The following is a 23894-nucleotide window of genomic DNA, read 5'->3' as shown; positions in this document are numbered from 1 at the left end:
CCCCTCCCCCTCCCCCTCTTCCTCTCCCTTTCCCTCACCTCTTCCAAGTTTCTCCTATCCCTATGTTCAAGGATCTCTACATGGAGCTGGAGGAGATTAATCATGGAGTCTCAATACATGACTCTAGTTTCAACTCTTTAGACCTATATTGCTTTGCAATTGTTCTCTCTCTAATTCATGAAACTTTGTGATGATTGATCTATCTTTAAGTTGCACATTTTATATGTATTTTTATATATACATATATATAATGTTATATGCATCTTTTAATGAATGTATGAAACAACGTATTTTATTTTTGTGTATACCTTCTATACGATGCTAGTTCACGCACGAATCGTATCATACTAAACGTATGAAACCACCTTGCATCTGAGCATGCTTGTGTGTGTACATATGCAAAGTGCCACCTCTCACTGAAAATGTGCTCATATCTCTCTGTACTCATCATCATACTAGCCATTCTATGGGGCATTACCTCATGGAGGCTTATCTAACGGTGTAGTGTGTGGGAAAGCATAGGCTGCTAAAGTGTGTATTATCTCGGCCATTCTCTGCCGTGTGGCACCCAGCCTTGGATGTATCTTGTGGGGGGCTTTTTGCTGGCAAGCAGTCAACTAGGGTTGTCACCTTTTGTATGAGGCCTGGATGAAGGACACGATTTTTCACATCGAGGCTGGGTCTTGTACAGTGGTTTGCTTGGAGTTTACCTAGCCGCCAAGTATCGGATCCTACAGCAAAGCACTTAGAGGTATGGGAGATCATAGGAGTCTTACAGGATGGCACATTTGGAAGGCACACTGTCAAGTGGTTTTTGGCAGGGAGTGCCTTTCAGTATATGCGACTTTGGCAAAGCTTTGGACCTCTATCATCCACTCCCTCTATGGCCGTTGGGACCAAGTGTAGGGCAAGTCTCGAGCTCGTCAGGAGCTCTGTCTTTACTTTCTGCTCACTTGGGGCGGCCACGACCTATTCTTCACGATGCAAGTGGGCAGCCCTAGATGGCGATACACCCCCCTCCATGGCTTCTTGCCCCCATCCCCCCCAAACCGCCTTGAGAGGCTTGTATACACGATGGATTTGTGATTTGCATCAGCTCCAACTAGTCTGTTGAGCATGTGCACTTCGTTGTAATCAGCCTTCTGAGTAATATCATTAGCCACATTTTACTTGAAAAAAAAAGGTATTATCTCAGCCAGCTGTCCTATAAACTCATCCAAAGAGGCATGTGTGTCTAGCTCCCTCAATGCATTTTGCAGATGACAATGAATCTTAGAAAGGGTAAAGTTGGCCTCTAATAATCAGGGACAGATTTTGGAGGAAATTTTTAGGTCATGTCTGCAATGGTTGTTTTTCGAGTGTTATTAATGGCCAAACATAGGAGTTACCTATGCTTGAGAGGATCCTCTAGAGAAGGTTCCCCTCAGCTTCCTACCTTTTCTCCTTGTCTTTGCAATGGGGTAGTTAGCATTCTCTAAGCCAGGGACAAGCTTAAGGATACATGAATAAAGTGAGAGTAGAGCTTCAACACTAGGAGTTTTTGACCAATGGCATGTAGAAGATGACTTGGTGATGTTGTAGTGGCTTCTCTAGTTCTTTAGATCTCTTACAGAATGGTGTTTCTGAACATCAACCAGCATAAGTCAATTGTTTCCCTTGCTGAGAAAACACCAGCATGGATTGGAGCTTGGGCTATCAAGTGTGACTAGAGGGCTGATAGATGACAGGGACTTGACTCAAGGTTTCACTGGTGTGCTGAGATGATCAAGGATTTCTGATGAAAAATGTGATAGTGGCATCAATGATGATGAAGGCTTGTACACAAACTTGCATATCTAACTCCCAGGAAACAGATAGCAAACTACATGGACATGATGACAACAGAACTACAACCACAATACAGCTGTAAACAAATAAAACAGACAGCAAATTATGTTGACATATGAGAGGCATGGACACAAGGGCCTGTCTTCACCAAGCACCCTTGAGTAGCCTTGGTTTTGTTTCACAAATGCTAGTCAGTCCACAAAGCCAGAGGGGTGGATTGGTCCTTTCACTTTGTTTCTCATTGTACAATTCATTTGTTACCAAATGCAGATGCTTTTCTTCTGAAGCAAGAGCATAACTAACACTTGAAGTAAAGGTTATGATTCTAGCTTTCTATTTATGAATGTGAGTGGCAAATGATCTTCTGAAAGTTGTCCCCATCATGGAACAACAACTTCTTGGAGACTAGCACATCTTTTCCAGTAATGTATCTACAAGAGATTGTAACAATGTATATGAAAGATCTGCTACAAATCAATGCCTTTCTTGCATGTGGCACTTCAATTCACCGAAAATGAAAATGGAAATCATGTCCTATTGATGTTGCTCTTCTTTTACACTGATAAGTGTTATGGAGATCCAATTGCATGTGTCTTTGTTATAGAACATGTATAAATGCTTTACAACCTGTCAAATTTTGTGGCATTAATGAAATGTGTGTCTTCTCTCTGTTTTAGGACAAACTTGGACCATTTTGTAGAAGTGCAGCTGACTGTGCAATAATTCTAGATTTGATTCGTGGCAAGGATTCTGATGATCTCTCTTCAAAGGACATTCAGTTAAAGGATCCTTTTACTCTTGACATAACAAAACTCACAGTGGGATATGTAAATGATGCTGACCCTGAGGTAAGTTCATATATAACACAAGCCTCCAAGTCTCCTTTTTTGTTTCACCTTGTGAATAACACCTGATTTTCCCTAATGCTTCCCTAAATTAAACTTTTAGTAGATTTTGACTGAGTAATTTTTCTCGATTGTAGGTATGCTATTTGGAATTCCTATTAACATTCTAGCATGAATGCTCATCCCCTTATCGTTTTAAGGCTAGGTTGTAGCTCTTTTTTCTTCTCTGTAAAGGTTGCTGAAATTAAAGAGTACCCAGGTATACAAGAGACTGCTTGGCCAACATGCAAAAGCCATATTCACCACTACGAAAAGAAAAACCCAAAAAAATGTCACAATTGTGATAGCAAGAAAGAGAAAACAGAGTATCCCAGACCATCACATATGAGCAGCGATCAAGTCATGCAAATAATCTCTAACCATAGAGCAGCCATATAGTAGGTGACAACCCCTGCTGATATCATTGAAGCCAATTACCACAACAATAAGCCTCTAATGCAACCAATATGAAAATGGAGCAACAAAAGATGTATGCAGATGATGTGGTACTAACGGCAGATACTTGTGAGGCTTGCAGAGACAAATAGATGCATTGCAGGCATTTCACTTGGACAAAGGATGGAGAGTAAAGCCTGACGACAAATAGATGCATTGCAGGCATTTCACTTGGACAAAGGATGGAGAGCGACCACTCTTAGAAACACCAAGGTGATGGTAATCAATGTCACAAAGCTTGGGTGACCCAGTGAGTATGTTAGATCCCATGTACAATTGGGGGTCACTTTCAGTCAACTGACAACGAGGATTGTGAGATGCAGCAGTTGCCACCTTGTACAGAGAGTATGCAATCCTCAGAGCACTCAAGAGGAAGAGTGCATATGTGCAGTTCCAGGAACCTTATACCAAATTTTGTTCTTTGATACACGGTTACCTTGTCCCTGCTATGTGGAGTCTGGATATGGGTCTAGGTCTTTGTGAAAAGACTTGGAAGAGTATTGAGAGGCCATTAGTGATGACAATTGCCTGTATGATATGAAACAAACGATTGGTACCCCATGCGATGGTTGCCTTGTCCCTGCTATGTGGAGTCCAGATATGGGTCTAGGTCTTTGCAAAAAAACTTGGAAGAGTATTGAGAGGCCATTAGTGATGATGATTGCCTGTATGATATGAAACAAACCATTGGTACACAGTGAGATTATTAGAGCAAAGATAGGGGCTAGATAAGAGCCTTCAAATATACATAGTTGCACCATGTACTAAAATTTGGTAAGAAACACCCTTCACATTCCATATTGCAATCTTCATAATGTTACATCTTCTTGCATCAAGGCCTACAAGGCCTTCCCTTTATCTTGATCTTGTTTCCTTGCCTCAAATTTTTCAATTTCCAGCATAGCAGTTTGGATCAAATCCACCTTGCTAGCCCCGCTAGAGCCATCCCTACAAGGATACACAGTTGATTACAGAAAGCATCTCTAGATGTCAAAAGTTTCCCTCAAGAATCAAATGACATAGACAAACTCACTTTAGTTCTTTGGACCCCATGTGATGAGGCATCCTGTCATCTTTCTTTTTCTTTTTCTTTTTTGCAAATAAAGTGTGGCTAATTATATTCCTTCAGAAAAAACCTAAGTACAAGGAAGTGCTCATGCTCAACAGACTAGCTGGAGCTGATCAAAGTCACAAATATATCAAGTATACAAGCCTCTCAGGGCGGTCTAGGGGGGATGGGGGCAAGAAGCCATGGGGGGGGGGGGGAGGGGGTGTTGCCATCTGGGGCTGCCTACCTGCATCATGAAAAATAGGACTTGGCCACCCCAAGTGCGCATGAAATGAGATTGGAGCTCTTGCCGAGCTCGAGAATCGGCCTGCACCTGGTCCCATCAATTGTGGAGGGAGTGGATGATGAAGGTCTAGAGCTTTGCTAAAGTCGACTATACTAAAAGTCTCTCCCCGCCAAAAAACCTCCTGACACCGCGCCTTCCAGATATGCCATCCAGTCATACTCCCGATGATCTCCCATACCTCAAAGCGGTCTGCTGTGGGCTCTAGTACCTGGCAGATGGGTAGAGCCTCCAAGCCGACTACTGTGCATGACCCAGTCTCAATAAGGAAGATCGTGTCCTGCGTCCCAGCCTCATACAAAAGGTGACGACGCTGATTGACTGCTTGCCAACAGAAAGCTCCCCATGAGATACATCCAAGGCTAGGTCCTATGCGGCAAAGGATGCAACATGTTCCTCTCCACACTAGCTACGCCGCCTCACAAGACCAAAGGCAATGCTTTGGAGTTTCCAAAAACTGCTCTGTGCAGTGTTTACATCTCCATCCTCTTGCATCTGGGCTATCCAACTCCCTACCGCGAGGCCTTCAGTGCCACCAGCCATACGAAATATGATACCCTCCTTGGCCTCCAGCTATCCCATAGACGGTGCCAGAGAGTCCATCGAAAAGCATCCGTGATGTTGTGCTCCGCCCAGTACCTGCTACGCGATGGCGCCCACCAGCCCATGTCCTCCTGCATCAGCACGTGTGTGCCAATCGTGGCTGTGTACGCCAGGAACCTCGGTGGCTTCTTGGTGAGTGCAATGGCCGTCCATAGCCACTCTCCCAGATCCCACTCTAGCTCATCAAATGGTCTGCCCTCCCAAATCTAAAGGCGCCACTCCCGGAGCTCCTCCCAGAAAACATAAGGGTCCAGACGCCAAGTCTTCCCTTGAAGGCCCACCACCCAAATCCTCCTCCATGCAAGGACACCTATGCCCTCATCCTGCTGCCATTTTTTAAGGGCCAGACGCCCCCCCTCCTGAACGGTGAAGAAAGTCCCATGCGGGGTGTCGCCCACTCTACCTACCACCTGTAGGGGAATACCAGTCGGTGAAAACTTAGCGGTCCATACCTCCCCGAGCTCTACCGCCTCTCGTACCGGGGGGGCAAGCCACTCCTGAGATATTGCTGTATCAATCTCTCTTCTCCTCAATTCAACTCCTCTCTGGCAACCTGATGCCTGCTGCAACACCTCCTCGTCCACCAACCTGTACACCTCCCACAAGGTCTTGATGGTGCGAGCCCGGCTGGCCTCCCAACCAGCCCACTGTATGTGGGGGCGCTCGCTGATTTGTACCCCCTCTTGATCTCTGACTTGGGGGTTGTAAATCACCGGCTGGCGGTCTATCTTCTCCTGGCAACCTAGGGAGCTCTGAATTAGGACTTTACAGAGGCCTTGCCACACCCGAAGTAAGCTACTTAGGAAGGGGGATTTGGGGGGCGTGATCTAGGCCATCGTGAAGATCCATCTCAAGGATGGTTTCCAATCCCCGCCAAGCCTCAGTCTACACTCCTGGAGACCCTCTTGCAGTAGGACCTTACAAATTTTCCCTCCTGGTGTGAGACGGCGGACTACAAGCTTGCCCAAAATGGCCATACTCTGATACTCTGGGTCAATGATCCCAAGCCCTCCCTTTGACCAATGCCAGATGATGGTCGCCTATGCCACTTTGGCCCAAGAGTCCCTCGAACCGTCTAACCCAGCCTAGAGGAGGTTCTGCACTAGGCGGTGAAGTTGAATGGCATAGGACGAGGAGAATCACCAACATGAGGTGATGTACCAAGCCATCGCTAGGAGGACCTGGTTGACCACCAGGGCTCGGCCTGCTAGGGAGAGGCGAGTAGTACTCCAATAGGTCACCTTCCTCTGAATAGAGTCGAGGACTGGAAAAATTTGCTGGGCAAGGGTGATGTGGAGTCCCACCTGGAACCCTAGGTAACGGACAATCTGCCCTCTACACACCCATCTAAATCCCAAGTGGATACCCCACTCTGTACTAGAGTCCGGGTTTGTAAGGAAACCAACCGACTTCGGCCAGTTGATTTTCACTCTCACTGCAGTAGAGAACACCTTGAGAGCTAGTCTCACTCTCTCCAGCATCAACTCATTGTCCTCTATGTAAAGTGTTGTATCATTTGCATACTCGGAGTCTAATAGCTCCATCTCCTCTCTCACCGGAAGTCAGAGACCACATAACCCGCTCGCACGTGATCTAAGGAAGTGAGACATCGCCTTTGCAAAGAGTAGGAAGAGATACGAGGCTAGTGGGCACCCTTGTTGTACCGATCTCTCTAGCCGAAACTCCTCCCCTCAAGTGCTACCAATGAGAACCCTGCTGGTAGCTGATTTGTAAAGTGCGGAGACCCCATGGATCCATGCTTGGGGGTAGCCCAACCTCTCCATGGTGCCCTCCAACCAAAAAGTCCTAGTCCACCCTGTCATATGCTTTCTCGAAATCCAGGAGTAGTACCACCAAACCCTAACCACTGTGCTAGGCCCACTCTGTCCCCCTCAAAGAAGGTAAAGACCTTGTGTAGGATGCTCCTATCCTAGACAAAGTATGTCTGTGTCATGAATGATGTTTGGAAGCACGGGGCGGAGTCACCTACCAATCATCTTTGCTAGTGTCTTATAGGCAACTGGCAACACGGTGATCGGTCTCCACTAGGATAGCTCCAACCGGTTTTCCCCTTGGGGGAGGAGACTAATAAGACCTGCTAATAGACTCCCTGGCATCCGACATGAACTAAAGATCTCCTGGAAGGCCAACAGTAAGGGGTCCTTCACGACCTACCAGTAGGTGGTGAAGAAGGTCTTAGAGAGGGCATTCTCTACTGGGCATTTCTGCCCGTTGTCGGAGGGGTTTTTGTCGAAAGGTCGAATCCACCGGGGATCAGAGGTAGAAGGAAGTAGAGATAGGAGATGGAAGAGAAGAAAGAGAATACACAAGTGGTAAACACGACAAAGACAAAGCACAATGAACTAAATCAATATGTATTGAAAGAACCTGGAATCCTTATACTACTCAGAAGCAATCTCCAGGCATTAGATCTCCTAGGGCTTCTTCGTAGAACAAAACATGCATTAAAATTACAGCTCCTTCTCTGCTGCTCGAAACTCAAATTTGATGGCTCCGTTGGCTCCAAAAGGGGGGTAAAATTGCAAGATGGTTGCTCGCGGATCTCCCAGATCACTTTTTCCTCTTCCAATTCAAACTGTAGTTTTTAGCTTGTTTACAGTGACCACGACGTGTGCGATTTTATAAATCTATCTTTTTTATGAAAATCCCATAATTGACTGAAAAAGCAACTTGCTTTTTGCATGCCATCCTAATCTAGAAGCTTTTTTGGCTTTTTCGGATTTTTTTCACAATAAATAATATCAAAAATAGACTAAAATTATCCAAAAATTATTTTTGGATAATCCATGCAACTCACACTAGTACTAATGACTCAGATCACATTGACTCTCTTGATCATTAAGAAAGTCGGATGATGTTGCATTCTAGAGTTTTTCACACTGTGTCCGTATAGCATCACAACATCCACCCCCTCTGAACTTGCATATCCTCCGGTATATGCCACCAATGCACCACCCGGATCAAACACCCATAGCATAAACTTTTTGCTCATCATGCATATAAGAAAGCATCCCCCTGGATCATAGATCAAAATACTCAGCATTTGTATAATTCTTGAGCCATATTTTGTATCCCCTCTAGGGTAATAAGGCCTTGGGTGCATATCATACATTAGAGGTTGTTGAATCTCCATATACATGCTATCAATACACCCATCAACAAATACATAACAACATACTTGCTCTTTCGAAGTCCATCACATGGGAAGTTGCTTTTGATCTTTTTGCTCCACATCCAACATAAACAGAGTCTCACTTGCATTCAACACATGATCATCATCACCGAAAATAGTGAAACAATCCATATCTTGAAGCATCTTAGAATTGTCAATTGAGGCCTTTGATAAAGCGTCTGAAACAGTTTCCAACTGTGGAGTATCATATCTAACATCCTCTAATACAGGCATATCCTCAAGTTTATGAATTGTCTCATAGGTAATAACTTTATCCTGCAAATCATGTGCATCCAACAAGTCATCAATCTCCCTTTGACTCTCTGCATCAAGTAAAACATGATCTTCGTAAATCTCTTCAGATACATTAAGAAAATCTATAGATACAATGGCTGAATCTTCCAGTACAGGGTCTTCCAAGGTATCCATAACTGTCTCAATATTAGATTGTAGCTTATATTCTTGTTGTTTTTCCTCTTGCTTACTATCATGTTTCTGCTCCTACAAATTTTCTTCCATAACATGCTCGAGAGATGGCCGATTTATAGCTTTAGACAAATCCATAGTTCTTCTTGTCACTTTCTTAGATATCCCTGCATTATCTTCATCTCTTATCTGTTTCTCTTCAACAACTGCACCCATATTTTGCCATTTTTCCAAATATGCATCCACTGAATATGCATCTATTGGTGATTCCCAGCCAGTTATGTCACGAATATCTTGCCCTGCATGAGACATTTCACTATCAGTAACCTTTCTCTTTTCAGCTACATGTAAAGCATGTGTCCATATTTCATCCTTTGGTCCAACCATCACTTGGCCATGCATTCTTTCCGACTGTAGACCAAAAGTAGAAGCATGTACAGCCGCATAAGCATTTCGGACAAGCAAGTCTTCTAAAAACTTCTGTATACCTCCCTTTCCAAAATTCAAAGCAAGAGGCTATTTTGTTTCTTGTGCATGGATCTTGCCATCTTTCCAAAAGATGAGCTGTCATGCCAAGACCTCTTGATAGGCAGCACAATCCTTTCTCTCATGCTGCAAACTATCACACCACATACATCTTTTTCCTGGCTTAGGGGCTGCTGCTGGTCCCCTTTCCTCTTATCCTTTTTCGTCCAATTTTGCAACCTTCAATCGAAGATCCCACATGTCTTTGACCAATTCATCTAAGACATCTTCCCTAACAGAGGGAATAATAGCAGGTACAGTCATAGGATTAGCCACACCACAGAAGTAGGTAGCTTACTGGATACATCAACTGTCTTTCCCGTAATAGTGGGCAAGCTAGAGATATGCAATCTTTCTCTTCTTCTATGCTTCTTCACAAGTGCAGTAATAGCTTCCTTGACATGTCTCCACTCTGTTTTCAAACCTGTCTCTGTAGTCTGATCCTCTAGCAAATCATCAAGCTTCTCTTGAAGCTCAAGATCAACTGCTTGTAGAAACAATTCAATTTTCTGACTTGTAAGAGCTTGTTGTTCTGCAAGATCCAATTGCTCAAATCGACTTTCAAATTCTCTTAACAATTTTGTAGCCACAAGACCTTATTGGATTGTAAAACCCACTCGTGAAAAGTCTTGTGCGTAATCAAAGTAGTATCTTCAATGTAAAATTCTTCCCTAAGTGTCTTCTTGAAAGCTACCTAGTCAGCACCCTACACGTATAATTCAGTAATCCGTGCTTTCAGCTCATGTACAGTAACACGTACAAAATACTGGCTCCATGCGAGTTGAGCCACTCCAAAGAATTCCATCTTTTGAGCATAGGTATGTACATATGCAGATACATTCCTGCCATTGAATAACTTCACCTCATGCTCAACTGCTTGCAAAGCATTCATCACAACACTTTCTGTTTGAGCAGAAGCTTGCATCACCTGTTGTTGTTGTTGTTGTACCTGTATAAGCATATTCATATTTTGCACCAACTGTTGCAAAACATCACTGGAGATTGTGTTCAAAGGTTCTTCCATCTTGTCTTTCCTTCTTCTGATGACCTTTCACGTCGGGTTTACCAATGTCGAAGGGGTTTTTCTCAAAAGGTCGAATCCACCGGGGATCAGAGGTAGAAGGAAGTAGAGATAGGAGATGGAAGAGAAGAAAGAGAATACACAAGTGGTAAACACGACAAAGACAAAGCACAACGAACTGAATCAATATGTATTGAAAGAATTTGGAATCCTTGCACTACTCAAAAGCAATCTCTGGGCATTAGATCTCCTGGAGCTTTTTCGTAGAACAAAACGTGCATCAAAATTATAGCTCCTTCTCTGCTGCTTGGAACCCAAATCTGATGGCTCCGTTGACTCTGAAAGGGGGATAAAACCCCAGAACACTTGCTCACGGATCTCCTAGATCACTTCTTCTTCCTCTTCCGATTCAAACTTCAGTTTTCAGCTTGTTTACAGCGATTGTGATGCGCGTGATTTTGTTAATCTATTTTTTTAATGAAAATCCCATAACTGGCTGAAAAATCAACTTACTTTTTGTGTTGGGTTTTTGACTCACGCCTCACTTACGCCTACGCTCATATGGGAGTGTCAATGATCAGTAGGATACTGGGGCACTTTTTACTCTCGGTAGGAGAGGTTTTTTCCCCCAGACTTATAGTCTTATTGTTGTATGTGCTTATATGCTTATGTTACACACTTATGGGCACTTAGTGTGTGTCGGGTGTGAACACCCCCTACAACCCTAAGGTTTAAGGGTTGTACTTTGTACTTTCTGGTTACACTCTTTCAGTCTATTCTCTTAGGTGTCGTGCTTCACTCTGTCTCTCACTCTCACACTGTCTACTGAATCTCAGCTGCACCTCGATCCTTCCATCTCACATTTGGTATCAGAGCAGTCTTCAGTCTGCTGTCTGCAGCCCCCGCCAGCTTTGCCCAGTGTCTGCCTACTTCTGCTTGTTAGGCAAGACTTGTAGCTCGTCTGCTCGCTAGCACCGCCTATGGTATCCAAGCGCAGCGTGTCTGTGGCTGCCTGCTTGTGGCACGCCACCTGTCTCTGCGCCTGTCCGTCTGCCAGCGCACAGGTTCAGACGTCGCCTCCAGTCGCTAGCGTGCCTGCTCGTCTTCAGCCTCCCGCTCGTCAATCGCCAGCACGGTCAGTCGACAGCTTCCCGCTCGTCAGTCGCCTGCCTCCTCCTCGCCGTCAGACGCCAGGGCTCCACGTGGTCAAACGCTAGGGCTACCCATTTCCTGCGCCACCTGCTTGCTACACGTAAGCACTGACGCCTACGTTTGACTAGCGACCAGCAGTCCACCCACACCGTCTGACCAACACGTCAGCCTGCTCCACGTCAGGTACATTTTAAACAAAAAATTTTAATTTTAGCCCAGAACAAAGTTCTGGAAGAGGAGGTTCATACGCGGCAGGCACAGCACAGGATACATGCGATAAATTTGATGAAAATTTCTGGACTGGATCATCAGAAATTTTGGGGCTTTTGTGTATTTTGAGGACAGTTGCATATGAACTGCTGATACAGTCACAAAAAGACTGTTTTGATAGAAATTTTGGCAAAAATTTTGGGGATTTTGATATAACAGTGTTGCTGAGCACTGTTTGCACCTTGGGAAGCGTTCATTAAAAGACAGTTTTTTGACAGAGTACGCCCTTGCACATTAATTGCAGAAGTGTGTTTGCTGCAATTTCTGGAAATTTGCAAATTTCCAGTCCATACTGCTTTGGCATTGCTCATTTTGTCTTTGGAAATTTGTCATCATGGTAAATCAAGGAGGTGATGTCTTTACGTATGTATCCAAGGAAGACAGATTGGATGGAAACAACTATTTGCTTTGGTCATTCATGATGAAAAATGTATTAGTGGCCAAGAATTTATGGGATTATGTCAGTGGAGAGGAAACTCGACCAGGAGTTATAGCTCCCGTTACTCCTCCTCCCCATGGCGCACGTGGACAACGGGGACCTCAGCCCGCTCCACCTCAGCCACTTCCTCCAAGAACTGCAGCTCAAAAAGCTTGGGATACACGTGATGCACAGGCCTTGTCGCTGATTGCTCTGGCAGTTCAACGGTCCATCATACCTCATATCCGTTCGGCATCTTCTTCACGAGATGCATGGCTGACTTTGGAGCATATGTTTGCAGGAAAGAATGAGACTCAGATCTCTTTCTTGAAGAAAGAGTTGGAAACTTTGAAGATGAATGAGGGTGATTCCATGCAGGATCACTTAAATAAGATTCAGGACTTGAGGGAGCAGCTCATGAATGTAGATGAGTATTTTTTGGATGCACAGTTGATATCCACCATCTTGAATTCCTTACCTCCTTCGTACTTGTCTTTTCATACTGCATTGAACCTCATCTCACCATGAGGATTGCTGAGCACCCACTCACTTTTATTCAGCTGGTTAGTTTGCTTCTAGAGGAGGAGCAAACAAGAAAAAATAGTGGTGTGGATGCTATAGTCTCTGAGCAGGCTTTTGTGGCAAGACAAAAAGGCAAAAACAGCAAGGTGAAAAATGCTCCACAGAGTTCTGGCACTTCTGACACATTGCAGAATTAGACACAAGGGGGGACGCAAGCTAAAAAAGGAAAATGTCACTATTGTAAGAAGCCCGGCCACTATATCACTAAGTGCAGGAAGCGTATTGCCAAAGAGAAGAAGAAGGAGTCAGGCATGTCTGTTTCTACTACTCCTTGCACTGCTAGTGAGTCTGCGTCCTTTGTTGTGGACAGGGACTATTGTTTTTACACGTGCAGTTATGACATCTCTTGGGCCGATAGAGTACTTAGCTTTACAGAGGATGCTGACACTTGGTTCTTTGACAGTGGTGCTTCTAGGCATATTACATCTCGCAGAGATTTGTTTGCTTCAGTTAGTGCACCTCCCGTTGGGAAATCGGTACAGTGTGCCAATAATGCATCATACCCTGTTCGTGGTATTGGGGAGATTCAGCTCACAGCCATTGATGGCTCTATTCTCCGCCTGCAGGATGCTTTGTTTGTGCCTGGAATCAAGAAGAATTTGCTTTCTATTTCTTCTTTGGCACATTGTGGTTTGCAGGTCACATTTGATGATGACCGTTGCATGGTTAGAGATAAAGAACGCATGACTTTGGTCTTGACAGGATCTTTGTGTCATGGTTTATATGAGTTGGATGCTCGTTCAATAGATCAGTCGGCATACTTAACATCCACTCTTACTCCTGCTATGATACAGGCGGAGTTATGGCATGCTCGTTTGGGGCATGTAAACTTTGGCAGCTTGATGCTTTTGCAGCGTACTCAGATGCTGGATGGCTTACCTCTCTTGGAGAGACCTCCTGAGCACTTATGCGAGGGATGCATTTTAGGGAAAATGCATCGTTTCTCATTTCCTCGTGATGTTGCTTTCAGAGCAACAACCAGATTGCAGTTGGTGCATTCAGATCTTTGTGGGCCTATGCAAACCATGTCATTGGGCGGTTGTTATTATTTTGTGACATTCATTGATGACTTTACACGTTTTTGCTGGGTCTACTGCTTGAAAAAGAAGTCAGAAGTGTATGCTGCATTTTTGGCTTTCAGTGCACTTGTTGAAAATCAATCTGGATGCAAGATAAAGACTCTCCATTCGGACCGAGGTGGGAATACATGTCCTCTATGCTGAATTCCTTTTTGCACAGCAGAAGGGCATAGTCCATCAGTATACTACAGGCTATACTCCACAGCAGAATGGGGTAGCAGAGAGGAAGAATCGGTCACTCATGGAGATGGCCAGATGTATGCTGAAGGCAAAGAGCTTGCCTTATAGTTTTTGGATGGAAGCAGTCATGTGTGCTTGCCATATTTTGAACAGATGCCCTACCAAAGCCTTGAAGACCATCACACCTTTTGAGGCTTGGAACAGCCGTAAACCTTCTGTTAGTCATTTTCGCACCTTTGGGTGTCTTGCCTATGCCCATATTCCACAGGTAATTAGAAAAAAGTTGGACAACAAGGCTGTTAAGTGCATTTTTATGGGATATAGCAATGAGAGCAAAGGCTACAGACTCTATGATCCCGTTACAAAGAAGGTTTTTGTCAGCAGGGATGTTTTTGATGAAAAATCAGAATTATCCTTGGCTGGTTTGGACGCATACCAGGCTGCCCGTGATGTTTTTGAAGGGCTGCTGCCTATTACTTTTGGTGATTCAGCTGGAGCTTCACAAAATGAACCTAATGTTCAGCCAGCTGCTCCTATGGAAAGTGCAGAAATTCAGCCATTGGCTGATCGGAATATTCAGCATCATGCTGAAACTGAAATTCAGCAAGAGCTTGCACACAGTCAGGATGCTAGACAGTTACCTAGATGGTATTTGCAGACTATGCAAGATAGTCCTTTGGATGCACCCATGGCTGGTCGTACTAGAAGGCAAACTCGTTTGCATGATTCAGCACATACCATGGAGTTTGTTATGGCAGCAAGTACTTTTGATAATGAAGAGCCTGAATGTTATGAGGATGCACAACACAGTGTGCATTGGATGGCAGCTATGCAAGCTGAATTAGATTCTATTACTAAGAATCAAACTTGGGATTTGGTGTCCTTGCCATTTGGGAAGAAAGCCATTGGAACGAAATGGGTCTACAAACTAAAAAGGAAAGCAAATGGATCCATTGATAAATACAAAGCACGGCTTGTAGCTAAAGGCTACGCACAGAAAAAGGGCATTGATTATGAGGAGACATTTGCTCCTACTTCCCGTATGACGACCATCAGGTCTATGATTGCTTTGGCTGCACATTATGGTTGGACAGTGCATCAGCTAGATATCAAGACTGCATTTTTACATGGGGAACTTCAGGAGGAAGTTTATGTACAGCAGCCCATTGGTTTTGCAGTTGAAGGCTCAGAACATTTGGTATGCAAGCTCAAAAAGGCACTATATGGTTTGAAACAAGCTCCTAGAGCTTGGTATGTAAAAATAGATGCTTTCTTGCTTGGTCAGGGGTTTCTAAACAGCTCATCTGAGTCTATCCTTTACGTATGTAAAGAAGGGGGATCTATGCTGATTATATGTCTTTATGTTGATGACCTTTCGCTCACTGGAACACATGCTGATCAGATTTCAGCATTCAAACAAAATTTACAGCAAACTTTTGATATGTCTGACTTGGGAGTTTTGCATTACTACTTGGGTATCTAGTTCATACATGATGCTCGAGGTATTAGGCTATCACTGTCAAGGTATATTGGACAGCTTCTTGAGAAGTTTGGCTTACAGGATTGCAAGCTAGTTTGTACTCCCATGGAACCTGGACTGAAACTGTCATTACATGATAACAGTGATTTGTTTGATATACATACATATGCTCCTGCAGTTGGATGTCTTATCTATCTATGCAACACTAGGCCGGACATACAGTTTGCAGTTTCAGCTTTGACCAGGTATATGCATCAGCCATGTATGTCACATTGGCAAGCTGTCAAGCGTGTTTTTCGCTACTTGCAGGGTACTCGATCTCTTGGGTTGCTTTATGCCAAGGGGGGACCACTGCAATTACATGCTTACAGTGATTCTGATTGGGCTGGTGATTATGATACACGTCACTCCACTAGTAGCAATTGTTTCTTTCTTGGCTCTTCTTGCATTTCTTGGCTTAGCAAGAAACAATCCACTGTTGCCATATCGTCATGTGAAGCTGAATACAAGGCAGCTTTCACTACCACAGTTGAATGCGTATGGCTTAGATGCTTGCTAGCTGATTTGGATGTATCTGTTACGGAGCCTACTCCTTTGTTCACTGACAGTCAGAGTGCCATTGCCGTGGCACGGAACCCAGTGTTTCATGCCCGCACGAAACACATTGAGATCCATTATCACTTTGTCAGAGAGAGGCTGCATGCAGGTGATATCACCCTTGTCTATTGTCCTACCACCAGTAATGTGGCAGACATCTTCACCAAAGCTCTTCCTCGTGACAAACTTGAAGCATTTCGCGATGCTTTAAATTTGATATCCTTTGGTGGCAGATGATCCTTGTACTCTTGATCACTCTTCACTCCAGGGGGGTTTGTTGGGTATTTGACTCACGCCTCACTTACGCCTACGCTCATATGGGAGTGTCGGTGATCAGTAGGACACTGGGGCACTTTTTACTCTCGGTAGGAGAGGTTTTTTCCCCCAGACTTATAGTCTTATTGTCGTATGTGCTTATGTGCTTATGTTACACACTTATGGGCACTTAGTGTGTGTCGGGTGTGAACACCCCTACAACCCTAAGGTTTAAGGGTTGTACTTTGTACTTTCTGGTTACACTTTTTCAATCTATTCTCTTGGGTGTCGTGCTTCACTCTGTCTCTCACTCTCACACTGTCTACTGAATCTCAGCTGCATCTCGATCCTTCCATCTCACATTTTGACTCATGTCTCACTTACGCCTACGCTCATATGGGAGTGTCGGTGATCAGTAGGACACTGGGGCACTTTTTACTCTCGGTAGGAGAGGTTTTTTCCCCCAGACTTATAGTCTTATTGTCGTATGTGCTTATGTGTTTATGTTACACACTTATGGGCACTTAGTGTGTGTCGGGTGTGAATACCCCTACAACCCTAAGGTTTAAGGGTTGTACTTTGTACTTTCTGGTTACACTCTTTCAGTCTATTCTCTTGGGTGTCGTGCTTCACTCTGTCTCTCACTCTCACACTGTCTACTGAATCTCAGCTGCATCTCGATCCTTCCATCTCACATTTTGACTCACGCCTCACTTACGCCTACGCTCATATGGGAGTGTCGGTGATCAGTAGGACACTGGGGTACTTTTTACTCTCGGTAGGAGAGGTTTTTTCCCCCAGACTTATAGTCTTATTGTCGTATGTACTTATGTGCTTATGTTACACACTTATGGGCACTTAGTGTGTGTCGGGTGTGAACACCACCTACAACCCTAAGGTTTAAGGGTTGTACTTTGTACTTTCTGGTTACACTCTTTCAGTCTATTCTCTTGGGTGTCGTGCTTCACTCTGTCTCTCACTCTCACACTATCTACCGAATCTCAGCTGCACCTCTATCCTTCCATCTCACATTTTGCATGCCATCCTAATCTAGAAGCTTTTTCAACTTTTTCGGATATTTTTTAAAGTAAACAATATAAAAAATAGACTAAAATTATCCAAAATTTTAGTTTGGATAATCCATGCAACTCACACTAGTACTAATGACTCAGATCACGTTGACTCTCTTGATCAATAAGAAAGTCGGATGATGATGCATTCCAGAGTTTTTCACACTCTATCCGCATAGCATCACGACACCATCCTATGTGTGGAAAGCCTCCTCTAATTCCTTCTCTGTGAAGGGGTCTAGGAGGGAGTATCCCATCTCCGTGATGAGGGACACGATGTGATCCTAGATGTTTGTAGTAGTTGGTGGTAATCTCCATCACCTCGTCTGCGCTAGAGCGATCCTCTCATACTGATCCCGAAGGTTGTGTATTTTCTCTCCTGAGGTGCGCGGCTGGTGTGCCTGAAAAAACTCCTTGTACATCGTGTCGCCCTTCCGTGCCGAGAAGGCTACTGAGGTGCAAAATGAGAACTCCGAGCACCTGTCCTCTAGACCGGCGATGGCTGCTCGTGCACGACCTCCTGTGCATGGAGGATGGGATCACCTGGTCTCTCATATAATAATCTTTGCGTGGCTGCTAGGTCCTATCGGAGTGCTCTTTACTCCTCCTAGCTCTGCTGCCTGGCATGTAGGACTACCTCGTGGCAGATATTGCTCGACTTGGCTAAGATCTCTGCGACCTCCTCTGCGATCCGGTCCCTCCTGCTTCTCTCCCTAGTCCAAATCAGCTCAATCTGTCTCTTCACCTCCTCTCTCCTGTAGATCGAGTCAAGGTCAGGATCTTGTACTTAGGAAAGATGCTGGGGGATCAAGAGTCAGGAGGATCGGACAGAGTGGTGCCAGCTAAATGTCCTATCTGGCCTCTGTGAGAGCATTCCCACACTCCCATATACAACCTATCCAACCGCTCTAGCAAGACTCCGCCTAGCCGCCTCTATTCCCACGAGGAGTCCAACAACCTTTCCCTCATGTGGAAAGCTGGGTCTCTCCAAGCATCGCGAGCTCCTACTACCAGTAGAAAGACCTTCCATGCCTCCTGCTCTTCCCCAGCCATGGCCTGGTTGTTTCTGCCTCTACCGTGTTGGTCCTCTAAGGCCTCCAGGTTGTTGAAGCCTCCTCCAACAATCTAGGATTCCACCTCTGGGAGTCCTGTTGCAATCTCCACCCAGAACCTGTAGCATCCCTGACCTCAGTGGGGGCATAGACATTGAGGACTCTAAGGCACGAGTCCCTAATATTCAACCTGACCCATAGAACCCTCCCTGCCACAATCGCCCCATGATCCCGTATGCAGGCGGTAAGGCTCGGGCCAATAGAGGTGCATACGCCTCCACTCCTGCCGTGGGCACCGATGGCGTACTCCCAGTAGGTGTGTGATCTGCCTGGGAGAATCTTCCCTACCCGATGCAGGTGTGAGGTTGTGCTCGTGCAGAAGTAGGATGTCTATCTGTGTAGCAAGGGGCAGTTGCAACTCATGCCGAACAATCAACTTCTTGGAACCATGTGTCCCACTGTAGTGGAGACTATTTACATTCTAGGATGCAAGGTGTAAGCTCATGGGGAAACCTGTGACTGACTGAACAAGTATCTATTCGGTGTGGAAGCTGCTGATGAGGGGGAAGAACTATGGGGCATGCAAGTATGCTTTGCTGCAGGCTTGGACGGCAAACTCTAGTCCCCAGTGGTGGCCCTCGGGTGGAGCATAGGGGGTGATAGATGCTCCAGGTGGTACTGCCAATGCATCTATCAGCCATGCTGAGAGTCCTGACTCTGTACACTGGTAGAAACGGACCGCCTGTGCCAAGGACCACTCGATCACATCCATCGGAGCTCTGCACTGTGGAGGGGCTCGAAAGATAATGCTCAAGTGTGGGACCTCGGCTCTAGCCCACCAATGAATGTCCATCATGCAACCTAGCTAGTGCTGTATAAACAGTGCTACTCCTTCTCCCATCCACTGGGAGATGTGGTCCGCCACCTGACTCTTCACCTCCTCCTCTATCTGTGTCATCGTCCAATCCCCTGAGTTAGAGGACTGAAGGAAGAAGGCGCAATTTGGTCCATCCAGTAGTGGGAACTCTCCGCGCTCCGCAACTCTCAGGTAGGACCAAGGGCCACTACGGAAGAACTCCTGTGGTAAGAGCTGTGCCTGTCTCGGGAAACTGTGACACGCGGCAGGGGCAAATGAGCTGGTGGTTGTGTAGGGAGGGCAAGACTACTGATGCAAGGAGGATGTAGATGTGCATGGCTCATCACCTCCTATGGGAGGAGGCGTGTGGGTCTGGGGAGGATCACCTATATCGGATGAAAATTAGGGGGGGATGCTCCGCCGGGGAGGTGGTGGGGGGGAAGAAGATCGAGGGATGGTGGGATGGTTGGAGGTACGTGGCGGGTGTTGGGGGGGGGGGGGGGGGAGCGGCACTAGTGGCCCTAGAAGGGGGGACTGTGGGCCAGGGTCAGTGGCGAATCCATGGGAGGTTGGGGGGGTGGGTGTGGGGGCTGTGGGATCTCAGTTGAGGTAGCCTGTGGCGTGGGTGGTGGATGTGGGTGATTGCAGTCCTGTCGGGCGGGGCGGGCAAGGGGGCTGCGGAGTGCTCTGCTAGGGGGCCCTTGCTTGCCCTCTTTCTCCCTGCTAGCGTGGCTGTGTTTGAGGAGTTGACTCTGGCCCCCCCTGCCGTCTCTCTCTTTGTTGTCTTTGGACCCGTGTGTCAAGCCGTCAATGTCCACCTATGGCCTGTTGGCAGAGCCGCCTTGACTCCGAAACGTGTGCAATTTGATGCCTGATGCCCAAAGTCGTGGCAGCACAGGCACTGCCATGGTTGCCTAGTCACAATGACCTGTTGCCTAAAGGAGTGACCTCCTGCCTCAATCTTCAGGAACTTTGGTATATTCTTTGTGCCTTTCACGGCCACTTGTACCTTTGGGACTCCGGCAGTTGTCACTGCATCCGCAAAGAAGTCAAGAAGAATTGTGTCGAAGAGCCATCCAAAGTCCTCCACTAACTAGGGGTACTTTACTGCCAGTCCGGGGAAAAGTAAGGTGGCTAGATGTCTGAGAAATGTGTTATGGAATGCAAATATCTCCACTCTGAAGCCGCTATACTAGGGAACCATGTAAATGACCCCCTTCGTGGAGGCATAGGGTGAGCTCTCCACTAACTTAGGAGCTGCGTCAGCAGAGGTGAGTCGAACCATAAAGATTCCTTGGCCCATGAGGACTACCTCCACGATCTGCGCTATGCCAATGCGCAGCATGGAGTGGAGCCAATCGCGCAACTGGGCCCTCGATAGGGAGTGTCCAACGACCTGACCAAATATTGTTTCTTTCAACTCGAACTCTGTGGCATGGACGGCTAAGAGCTATTCCTCAGAGAGGATGATGCACAAGGTGTTTAATTGGGGGGCACTCGTAGAATGCACCAGCATTTGACCAGAGGTTTGCATTGCACATCCCTACTGAGGACCTACCGATTGCGTTGCTTTGCTACAGAGGAAGGGAGCAACGGGGGGGGGATGTACGGATGTTGGTTCTGCCAGGTGGGACCGTGTGGTGCAAGGCGGAGGCGATAGGGGCAGCGCAGGGGGGGTTTTTAAAAGCCTCCTTCAATATCTCAGCTTTGCAATCAACATAGCCAAAGCATCTTGGTTCTTTAAGCCTTTATCTTCCTTCATCCAAGGTCCACCTATGGCAAGGTAGGCGCGGCACAGATCCGTAGGCATGCAGCTCCATCCATCCCACCATCCCTCGATCCTCCTCCTCCCCACCAACAGTTGAGCATTATCTTTCGAGCCCCTCCACAGTGGAGAATTCCGAGGGACGTGATCGAGTGGCCCCCGGCACAGGCGGCCCGTTTCTACAAGTGTACAGATTCGAGATTCTCAGCATGGCTGATAGATGCATTGATAGTACCACTTGGAGCATCTATCACCCGTATGGTCCGGCCGAGGGCCACCACGGGGGACTGGAGTTCACCATCTAGACCGGTGGCAAAGCACACTTGCATGCCTCACAGTCTCTCCTCCTCATCAGCAGCATCCACACCGAACAGATGCCTGTTCGGTCAGTCACAGGTTTCCCCATGAGCTTACATCTTGCATCCTGGAATGTGAATAGTCTCCACTACAGTGGGGCACATGGTTCCAGGAAGTTGATTGTTCGGCTGAGGGGCTTGGGAAGGTACTTCTCGGCAGCTCGCACACTTACTGGGAGCACGCCATAGGTGGCCACGGTAGGAGTGGAGGCGTATGCACCTCTATTGGCCCAAATCTCACCACCTGTGTACGAGACCACGAGATGATAGTGGCACGAAGGGTTCTATGGATCAGATTGGATATTGGGGACTCGTGTATTGGAGTCCTCAATGTCTATGCCCCTACGGAGGTTAGGGCACACAGTAGGTTCTGGGTAGAGATCACCGCTGGACTCCCAGAGGTGGACTCCTGGATTGTTGGAGGAGATTTCAACAACCTAGAGGCCGTGGAGGATGAGCAGGGCAGAGGCAGAAACTATTAGGGCATGGCTGGGGAGGAGTCGGAGGCACGGGAGGTCTTTTTGATTGCAGTCGGAGCACATGATGCATGGAAAGACCCTGCCTTCCACAGGAGGGAGAGGTCTTGGACTTCTCTTGGGGATACAGGCGGCTAGGTGGAGTCCTACTGGAGCTCTTGGATAGGTTTTATGTGGGAGAGTGGGGGGGCTTTTGTGGAGGCCAGATTGAGCAGTTGGCAGGCACCACATTATCTGATCATTGCCCGGTTCTCCTGACACTTGACTCCCCAGCATCCGCCCTAGGCACACTATCGTGTCGGATCCCTGGCTCGATCTATAGGAGGGAGGAGGTGACGAGACAGATAGAGCAGCTTTGGACTAGGGAATGGGGCACGAGGGATCGAATCGCAGAGGAGGTTGCAAAAGTCCTAGCGGAATTGAGCAGAATCTGCCAAGAGGCAGCCACACAAGCCAGGCAGCAGAGCTGGGAAGAGGAGAGAGCACTCCGGCGGGACCTTGCAGCCACGGAGAGATTACTACAGGAGGCACCAGGAGATCCCATCTCCACACACAGGAGGTGCGAGAGGGAGCAGCCATTGCTGGCCTAGAGAAAAGGCGCTCGGAGTTCTCCTTCTGCACCTTAGCAGCCTTTTGGGCGCCAAAGGGGGACATGATGTGCAGGGAATTCTTTCAGGTGCACCAATCCCGCACCGCAGGAGAGTAGATACGCAGCCTTCGAGATCAGTATGGGAGGACCCGTTCTAGCCGAGATGAGGTCATGGAGATTGCCACCGACTACTACACGCGCCTTTTCCAATAGGAGACAGCTTCAACTAGAGGATAGAGATGCAGACAGCAGGTATGGGATCACATCCCGTTCCTTGTCACAGAGGAGATGGGACACTCCCTCCTAGCCCCCTTCACAGATTAGGAACTAGAGGAGGCTTTCCATACACATGATGGGCAGAAATGCCCGGGGGAGGATGGCCTCTCTAAGGCCTTCTTCACTACCTACTGGGAAGTGGTGAAGGATCCCCTATTGAGGGCTTTCCAGGAGATCTTCACCTCAGGATAAATGCCAGGGAGTCTCTCAGCAGGCCTTATCAGTCTTCTCCCCAAAGGGGGAGACCGGTTGGAGCTATCCCAGTGGAGACCGATCACCTTACTGTCAGTGGCCTATAAGGCACTGGCAAAGATGATTGGTAGGCGACTACGCCCCATGCTTCCAGATATCATTCATGACACACATACAGGCTTTGTCCAGGATAGGAACATCCTAGACAATGTATTTACCTTCTTTGAGGTGACAGAGTGGGCTCAACATAGTGGGTAGAAACTGACAGTGCTACTCTTGGATTTCGAGAAAGCTTATGACAGGGTGGACTGGGATTTCCTAGAGGGCACCATGGTGAAATTGGGATTCCCCCACACTTGGATTCGTGGGGTCTCCGGCCTGTACAGATTGGCCACCCGTAGGGTTCTCATAGGCGGAAGGCAAGGAGAGGAGTTTCAACTAGAGAGATCGGTTCGATAGGGTTGGCCCCTGGCCCCATACCTGTTCCTACTATCCGCAGAGGCGATGCCTTACTTCCTCAAGTCATGTGTGAGCGGATTACGCGGCCTCCGACTTCCAGTGAGAGAGGAGACTGAGTTGTTAGACTCAGAGTACGCAGATGATACAAGCCTCTATATAGAGGACGATGAGTTGATGTTGGAAAGAGTGAGGTTGGCTCTTGACATATTCTGCTTTGTAGCGGGAGGGAAAATCAACTAGCAAAAGTCGGTTAGTTTCCTCACAGACCCGGACTCCAGCACCGAGTGGGGCGTCCACCTGGGATTTAGATGGGTGAGCAGAGGGCAGACCGTCCGATACCTAGGGTTCCAGGTGGGACTCGACATCACTCCTGCCCAGTAGTTTCTTCTTGTCCTTGATTCTATTTGGAGGAAACTGACCTAGTGGAGCACGGTTCGCCTCTCACTAGCCGGTCGAGCCCTAGTGGTTAACAAGGTCCTCCTAGCGACGGCCTGGTATATCGC

General features: G+C 46.9%; 1 protein-coding gene across 3 annotated transcripts in view; it reads left to right on the top strand.

The window, feature by feature from the left end:
• LOC148022224 (Amidase family protein) overlaps window positions 1-23894 on the top strand; it is a 227549-nt gene that overhangs the window by 175889 nt on the left and 27766 nt on the right. For all 3 annotated transcript variants that reach the window (XM_087697868.1, XM_087697866.1, XM_087697867.1), the window contains one exon: window positions 2505-2675. In XM_087697868.1, coding sequence (XP_087553994.1) covers window positions 2505-2675 — 171 coding nt within the window. The remainder of the gene's footprint in view (window positions 1-2504; window positions 2676-23894) is intronic.

This window comes from Lygodium microphyllum, chromosome 17, assembly GCF_053477565.2.
Source record: "Lygodium microphyllum isolate KBCC chromosome 17, Lygodium_microphyllum_v1.1.10, whole genome shotgun sequence".
Taxonomy (NCBI): Eukaryota; Viridiplantae; Streptophyta; class Polypodiopsida; order Schizaeales; family Lygodiaceae; genus Lygodium; species Lygodium microphyllum.
The sequence above is the reverse complement of the archived record's forward strand: the minus strand, read 5'-3'. Positions and strand labels throughout refer to the sequence as shown.